Consider the following 8,480-nt stretch of genomic DNA (forward strand, 5'->3'; position numbering starts at 1 on the left):
AGTGATGTCAGCAGCTGCCATTCCCGTCTTCCCTGTGAAGAAGGATTACTGCGGAGCGTTAGTGATTGACATAAGTGGAGCAGACCAACAAGAAAGTAATCGCTGGAATCAGTCCAAAATGGCGCCGGAAAGGTAATGCGCCCTGTAGTGTTAAGCAAGGTATGGGAAGAACTTTAGTGTGCAGGTCAGAGTTCCTGTAGCCGTCATTAGTTGGGTTTACTTCCGCTTTAAATCTGCGCATCACCAGAGACTCGAGGATTTAAAGTGCAGGTTCTTTCCTCCGAATCATTTAGTGAGGGGGGCGGACGACAACGAGATGAAGGAAAATACAACATTAAAAAAAAACATACGTTCACATCTGAGCTCGCTGTAAAGTCTTTAGAACAAGAGCCCCCCCCCTCCCCCTTCTTTTTCCAGCTGAATTGGTCATGAAGACGCTCCTTGCAGCCTTCAGTACTGCTTTGGTCTATGGTGTGTCAGGGGGTGGCGGGCACGTTACGCGGGTAGAACCCTCTCTAGTGTCTCGCGGGCAGTGGCAGAAATGCGATCGGGAAAGCGGATGTCGAAATCTACAATCAGGTCGCCTCGCTGATCTGGCGCTTTTGGCAACGGAAGTCCCTCTCCGTGAATTCTGCGTTTGGTCCCGGGGTTGATAACGTCCCTGATGACGAGAGGAATCGTGCGTCCGTCCAACGTGGGGACATTGATTGAGCAGCCGCAAAGCGCCTAAAAGACAAACACACAAAATCTTCCTTAGAAATCAGAGAAATACAATCTGACTGATGGAATCCGCCAATCGCTGAAATATGAATAAACTTTATGGTCCTCGGTCCCAAACAACACACTACAGATCCAGCACCCCCACCCCTTCCCACAACGTGGTTCCTCCTGCTGGCCCTAGGTCACTACTGGACTTGGGGGCTGTTGGGACAAACCACTGAACCCAGCAGGGGCCGAGGACTCAAACTCAGGAGTGTCAGGGGTGAAAACTCATCAGCAAGGCCAACTCCACGTTATGTGCAGGGACAGATTCTCTTTAAGAGAAAGGTCCCTACTGGCACTGGATTGGTCACTGGCTGCATACTGGAGGTTTCTAACCCATCCAGTGATGGATTTCTCTAGGGATGCGCAGATACTAGTATCGGTGCGGATGCTGAGTATTTGGGCGAGTACTCATACTCGCCCAACTGCTCTGAAGTGCCTAGCACCAAACCTGAGGTTCCGGTATCAGGAAGCCAGGCAGCGAGTCATTACATGCTGCCCGGCTTCCTGATTGGCTGGGGAGCCGGCTCCATCGTGACCAAGTCACGAGGGAACATGGAGCTGGCTCCCCGGGCCAAACAGGAGGCCGGGCAGCATGTAGTGACGTGCCACCTACCTTCCCGATTGAAGCCGGCCAGCGAGTCATTACCCGCCCCAATCAGAAAGCTGGCTTCATGCTCACTCGTCACCTGGTGATGAGGGAGCATGGAGCCGGCCAATCGGAAAGCCGAGCACCGTATAAGGACTCCTTGCCCGGCTTCCTGATTAGTGGAAGCTGGCCAATCAGGAAGCCGGGCAAAGAGTCATTACACAGTGCCCGGTTTCCTGATTGGCCAGAAAGCTGGCTCCATGCTTCCTCGTTACTTGGTCACGAGAAGCATGGAGACTGCTTCCATGCTAATCGGGAAGCCGGGTGGTGATTCATTACACGCCGTCTGGCCTCCTTAATGGGGTTTCAGGTATTCGGTATCAACAAGTACTGAAAAATATATATATTGGTTCTCGTTACCGAAAAAAACGGTATCTGTGCATCCCTAGTTTTCTCCATTGGCGTCATTGGTCGCCTCGGAGAAATTAGATTGTCACCTGATCTACCCAACAACAGCCATATTGAAAGACAGTCATCCTATGGCAATGGTCTCCCACCAATCTGACAGTTAAAGGGGAACTCTACTCTATTCTGATATGTCCTTCACTCAAGTGGCCAAAACATTCACAGATGCTAATGAAAGTGATGGAACCCATCTCCAATACCACTGAATCTTCCCATGGGGGGTGGGGGGGGGGTTAAGATTACAGAGGACCGCACAGACATGCGATGGACAGAAAGCTTCCAAAGCTGCCTCATGTATGGCGAGTATTAAACTAAAATGGCCACCAGACGCTTTCCAATCTATCAAAGTGCCCCGCTCCTACCTTTTAATGGGACATTTTGCTTTAGGGCTAACCTCCACCCACCTGACTTACGTCATCCAATAGGAGGTCCCCAAAAGGTAGTCCGTCTTTTGCAAAAATGTTATAAATGCACCCACGTTAATAAAATACAAAATCTGCATTTATGCCTGCAGAGCGTTACCACTACGACCACATGGGTGCAATGCAGAGGCCTCCGATTGCTTATCTCCCGTCCTAGGTCTGTATGGAGGTACGGACCTTCTGTTATGGGGCCGGAGGAAGTATATGATTGACTACAAGACTGGCACCCACATTAATAAAATACCCGCATTGAGGCCTGCAGAGCATTGCAACTACAAAATCAGTGCTTCATGGGTGCAATGCAGAGACTCCTGATTGCTTACCCCCATCATCCCTAGGTCTGTATGGGGGTACGGACCTTCTGTTATGGTATTGAAGGAAGTATGCGTTGGACTACAAGAGTGCCAGCCACGTTAATAAAATAAAATGTAAAAAAATGCATTTATTACGTTTTTGCATTCAAGCCTGCAGAGCATTACAACTATGACCAGCACCTCATGTGTGCCATGCAGACTCCTGATTGCTTACCCCCATCCCTAGGTCTGTACAGAGGTATGGACGTTCTGTTATGGGGTTGGAGGAAGTATACGATGGACTACAAGAGTGGCACCCACAATAATCAAATATCTGCATTGATCACATTTTTGCATTCGAGCCTGCAGAGCATTACAACTACGATTGGTGCTTCATGGGTGCAATGCAGAGACTCCCGACTGCTTACCCCCCGTCCCTAGGCCTGTTATGGGGCTAGAGGAAGTAGACGATGGGCTACAAGAGTGCCAACATCAACGCACAGCTGCTGGAGCATTCTATCAGTCCCTGCCGCAGTGGCAGGTGGAACCTGTAGTCTTCCCGTTGCCCTAAATGTCTTCAGGAAGAAGCACCCCCCAATTCAGGTAAGTAGGGGGGAGGGAGTGTGACCATGTTTCATGATACACCCTAAATATTAGTGTAACAGCAAACATGGGGTATGTCTTAAAGGTGGTTGAAGTGCTCTTAAGTTGGACACACACTATACCAGCCGAAATGCACACAGTGGGTGGCGGTCGGCATCCTTTTGGCCGCATCCCTCAATCAGCTGACTGAAGGAGCCGGTCAGAAAACCTTGGAATGAACAGAGCCGGCAGCCAATGAGCTCCTGAGTCTGGTCGAGTATTGGGACAGTGGCCGGTGGCTGCACAGAACACGAGCGACCTCCTCACCTCTCTCAGGCTGATCTTGGCCGTGTACACCACGTTGGATGAATCTCTCTTGTACACGGAATGCGGTTTGTCTTTCAACACAAACACAATATCTGCGGGGATGTTGCTTGGGGTCTCGTCGCCCTCCTTGGGGAACGTGATCTTCGTCCCTTCCTTCCATCCTTTCTTCACTTGAATGGTGAGGATTTTGTCCTCGTTGTGGATGTTCCTCCTGTCCGGCCCCAGGCGCTTGTGGGATATCTTCATTTTCTTTGTGCAGCCGCTGAAGACTTCCTCCAGAGACACCGGGAGCTCCCGGATGACCGGCGGGTCCTGCTTCCTGTTCATGGGCTGACCCCGGCCTGGAGGCCCTCTTGGGAAGCCGCCGCCGCCGATGGGGCCGAACCCTCCCATGCCGCCCATGCCATACCCTGAGAAGGGATCCTCTGTGTCCATGTCCTCCTCGTTTCGTACAAAGAAGTTGTCGAACGGGTTACGGCCTCCGAAGAACTCTGCGAACATGGCGTGAGGGTCTCCGTGGAAGCTGTAACTGAAGGAAGGACCGTTGGAACCGCATCCGCCACCGCCGCCGGGGGATCCTTTTAGGCCTGGAATAAAATAAAAACAAATTATGGAGTTACAGATCAGAAGATTAAACACCATCATCCCAATATAAGTAACTGGTCACTGACTTGTTGTCTCCAGTACATCACTGGCATCAGGGCTTTGGGCTGCTTCAGCAGACTCCTTTGCCGTCAGGACTCGGTTTAAACTTGTAAAGCCGACTGTGAGCTTTACACTCAGCTGTCGCCAGATCGCTTCTATGGGCCAGTGGGCCCCCATTGCCCCCACCGTGTTTCCCGAGCTCCGTTGCCCCTCCTACGGGCCCGGGATTGGCTTCTCTGGTGTCGGCGGGAAGCTGGGGAGGAGATGGACGTACCTCCGTTCGTCGATCCCCTACCCGTTCTATGGGACTGGGAGCGATGCAGATTGCATCACTTCCGGTCCCATAGCTGTCATTGGTCGGCTCCTGAAGCCTGCGATCAGCACTTCAATAGCTTATTTCTAGTGTAAAGGTGACACTGGGGGTCTTTTGGACCACCAGCATCACCTTAAAGAGTACCTGTCACCACCATCTGCTAACACATGGGGGCTTGTAAACCCCCCTATGTGATAGCAAGTAATTTTAGCAAGTAATTTTAAAAACTGCTTTTTTAACATTAAATAAAAGTAACAATAATTGTAAAAAATTTTAAGTCCCCCGCCCCACGTAAACTTGCATCGGGTGCGCCTACGTATGAAAATGACGAATGCGCTACACATGTTGGGTATCGCCACGCACGCCGGAGTGAGACCAATAATCCTAGGGCCAATACTTACACACACATCTCTAAACTGACGACCTGTGGGGGGCTTTAAAAGCGTTGTCTATGGACTTTTTGGGGTACTGAATTTTGTCTCCGTTCCACGGACACACGGGGCATTTAAGTGCATTTTTTTTCTTCTTTAAATATTGGGTATTGATAAGGAGTTGCGCTAATATAGTGCAACATAAAAATATGCAACTTCCGCCAATTTAATCTATAGGGTCTTGGCTTTCAGAAAATATATAATGTTTGGGGGCTTTTAAGTAATTTTCAGGCCTAAAATGTGGAACATGGGTGCAAAAAAATGAAACAAAAAAAGGCTGCAGTCATGAAGGGGTTAAATAAGAAAATGGGGGGGGGGGGACGAGTTTGACCTGGCTTAAAAAAAAGGGACGACTTTGTACTTGCTGTAAAAATCCGTTCATTGAAGGACACAGCGGACATCATATTAACGACAACGCTGGGTTATACTCCTGCAGGTGGCTGTATAACCCATCAGTTTTGATAATAATGTCTGCTGTGTCCTCCAGTGAGTGGAAGAGAAAACTGAAATATGCAGCTGCTCCGAATAGGAGGTCTTCACTTCATTTTAGGCAACATTTGAGTAACTTGGCACCTATGGAAGTCCTCATTCCCCAACACGGAGATCAGAAACCAGACACACGGAGTAAAAGGCGGCAGATCGAGTACAAATGACACCTCGTAATAAGCGTTAGACGTGCCCAGATCTGCAGGAATACCACAACCCGGGGCAGGATGGGACCTGTACACTCTCTGCACCGGCTCTTCATGTGTGGAATACTTGGAGGAGAACCACCCTTTTATATAATAGTTCTATGTTGGCACCTGCCCAGCACCCCAGGTGCGGTGAAACTACAAATCCCAACATGCTTCCTTCCTCTGGGTCTCATGCATGTGGCTGTCAGAGTCTTGCAATGCCTCATGGGACTTGTAGTTACACAAGAGCTGCAGTGCTGAGGTTGACAATCCCTGGTATAGTTACTATAGACTGGCGTCTTCTGCACTATACCTGACATTAGTACATCTGTCGGGTCTCATGTAGGGATGCACCGATACGAGTACTCGTCCAAATACTCTGATGCCTAGCCAGATACTGGAACTTCCGTCATCAAGAAGCAGGGCGGCGAGTTATTACACGCTGCCCGGCTTCCCGAATGGCCGGCTCCGTGATCACCAGGGAGCTGGCTTCCCAGCCAAATCAGAAAGCCAGGGGGCGGGCAAGGATTCACACACCCCGGCTTCCCGATTAATCGGGAATCCGGCTCCATGCTCCCTCGTCACTTGGTGACGAACGGGAAGCCGGGCAGTGTGTAATGACTCACCGCCTGGCTTCCCGATTGTTTGATAAGCTGGCCAATCAGGAAGCTATGCGGCGAGTCATTACAAACGGCCCCCTGCTTCCTGATTGGCCAGAAAGCCGGCTCCATGCTTTCTCGTCACATAGCATGGGGACGGCTTCCCTGCTAATCGGGAAGCCGGGTGGCGAGTTATTACACGCTGCCCTGCTTCCTTAATGGGACTTCCGACTATCGGCAAGTACCGGAAAAAAAAAAAATGGTACTCGATACCGAAAAACCCGTATCGGTGCGTCCCTAGTCTCATGTGATGCTGAAAAATGCTGAGCGCAAATAAGACGCCCCTGAAAAAATGCCATCTGGTCTCCCAGACCATCTGGTCGGCCATCTGGTCTCCCAACCGACTCCAACCATTGATGGAGATGACCGGCTCACCCGCCAAAGAGTTTCTGATACCGGGAATTGGAAGAGGTCACCTGAGTGCGGAGATGACACGGACGTGCCAAGAAGAAGGAGGAGAGACGACGCTCAATCATTGCTGCAATAAAACAGGTTGTCGCTCGCCCAGAGGGAGGAATAAAGACGAATGAATAAATACATCGGAGGGATACGGGAACGCCACGCCTGCACTCCGCTTCATACGATGGTAGTCTTGTGGTGACGCCATCATTAATCACATCCTAGGTTCCTGTATCATCCGAGAATGAAAGTGGCCCCCGTCACCCCTACAGAGCAGGCGGCCATCTTCTAATGTGCACATTTCCAGGTACGATGGTGGAAGGTTTCTAGCTAAGGCGGCCTCAGTCACCAGTCCATCATTGTGCTCTCAACCAAGCAAGCCTCAACCCTAAACTGCTGATTAGAGGGGGGCGGGGCTTCTTGGTTCACCCAAGCCCGTTTAAAACTCTGACCGCCACCCACTCCTGCCCCAATCTGTTGCGGCAGTGGTATTCCCCGCCCCTTATAGCTGCGCCTCTCTGCAACTGATCGACTGCCGCCCCCTCTCTCTAACCCAATCAGTTGCAGGGATGTGCAGCTATACATCACAAAGGGGCAGAGAGTGCCACAGATTGGGTCAGGACGATGAGTGGATGGCATGCTTGGGCCAACCCAGTATGAAGGAAGCCCAGCCTCACCATTACACCCTAACAGAGTGGTTGTTCTAGTCATAGTGGGTTCTGCAGACCTCAGCTGCGCATTCTGCTGATCAGTTGCTGGATTGCACTCAAGAGTGTAATCCAGCAACTGATTAGCAGAATGCACATCTAAAGCATGCAGCACCCCATGGCCAGCAGGCTCGCACATCTAAAGGGATGCCAGGGGTGGGCCCTTTCATATAATGATTGGGAATAGCAGTACGGTGACTGTCACCAACCCGAAAGATCACACCCACACATGACGAGGAGCAGAAAGTCCCGGCAACAACCAAATTCTGTCAGCCATGTTCTCTTCCACCCCTGTACTAGGACCTGACCTGGGCTTGCCCGCCGCGGCTCTGCTTTATTAGAAGGATTTGGATCCTGGTAACCGTGGCAAACGTCCCGCCTCCTCCTCAAACACATCTAATCCCTGGGCACACATGACACACACGTGACCTGGCTTACCTTCCTCCCCGTACCTGTCGAAGATCTCCCTCTTTTTGGGGTCGCTGAGCACGTCGTAGGCCTCGGCGATCTCCTTGAAGCGCTCCTCGGCCCCGGGGTCCTTGTTCTTGTCGGGGTGAAACTTCAGAGCCTGCTTCCTGTAGGCCTTCTTTATGTCCTCCTCCGAGGCGCCCTTCGCCAGGCCCAGCGTCTTGTAGTAATCCTTCCCCATGCTGGTGGGAGGCATTCAGGTGAATGTGTACGGGTGAATGTGTACCAACACACCGACAGCTGTGAATAAACAAAATGCTGATATTAATACCACACGGCGTATCCGGCAGAAGCTGAAATTTCGACATGTTACCAAGTCAGCGCCCTCTGTCATCATCACCCAACCTGCGCTACATGAAACCCAGCGGGTGCTCGGGCCTAAAGTCCAACAGAACCACATGAACACGGGACATTCCGGGAGCAATAAAACAAAAGGCGACTAGAAAGCGGCAACAAGCCGGGTAGAGAGGCCCGTGCACTGCCAGCATGCTGAGGAAAAGGACCCTTGTTCTCTTCGTGGAAGCAGTGGTCTCTCTGCAGAGGTTCACCCCTTGCCGAGTCAAAGCTAAAGCTCATCCAAGCCTCATGCTTCCTGCTGATTGGAGAGCTGCAGCTCAGACATAGAAGGGTAGGTGTTGGACCTCTGCGGAGACACCGCTGCTTCCACAGAGAAAGGATCCTTCCCTGCAGCATGCTGACAGGGTACACGCCTCTGTATACATCATTTTGAATAAAATTGGGGAA

General features: G+C 51.1%; 1 protein-coding gene across 2 annotated transcripts; it reads right to left on the reverse strand.

The window, feature by feature from the left end:
• Nucleotides 1-425: 425 nt before the first annotated feature.
• On the reverse strand, nt 426-7,929 carry DNAJB1 (DnaJ heat shock protein family (Hsp40) member B1). Of its 2 annotated transcripts, none has more exons than XM_018569408.1 (3): nt 7,707-7,929; nt 3,441-4,018; nt 426-726 (listed from the first exon to the last, which is right to left on the reverse strand). In XM_018569408.1, the coding sequence occupies exons 1-3, from the start codon at nt 7,915-7,917 to the stop codon at nt 496-498; spliced, it is 1,020 nt and encodes a 339-aa protein (XP_018424910.1). In that variant the 5' UTR covers nt 7,918-7,929; the 3' UTR covers nt 426-495. The 2 variants fall into 2 exon arrangements, with proteins under 2 accessions (XP_018424910.1, XP_018424909.1); XM_018569407.1 differs by having other exon boundaries at nt 3,441-4,027.
• Between the last annotated feature and the right edge of the window lie 551 nt (nt 7,930-8,480).

This window comes from Nanorana parkeri, unplaced genomic scaffold (genome assembly GCF_000935625.1).
Source record: "Nanorana parkeri isolate BGI_ZX_2015 unplaced genomic scaffold, ASM93562v1 scaffold1330, whole genome shotgun sequence".
Taxonomy (NCBI): domain Eukaryota; kingdom Metazoa; phylum Chordata; class Amphibia; order Anura; family Dicroglossidae; genus Nanorana; species Nanorana parkeri.

Coding starts and splice junctions, on each gene's coding strand:
- DNAJB1 (XM_018569407.1), bottom strand. CDS start 7,917: ATGGGGAAGGATTACTACAAGACGCTGGGCCTGGCGAAGGGCGCCTCG. Junction 4,028..7,706: donor CGACAGGTACGGGGAGGAAG/GTAAGCCAGGTC, acceptor ATTTTATTCCAG/GCCTAAAAGGATCCCCCGGC. Junction 727..3,440: donor CCAAGATCAGCCTGAGAGAG/GTGAGGAGGTCG, acceptor TTTGTCTTTTAG/GCGCTTTGCGGCTGCTCAAT.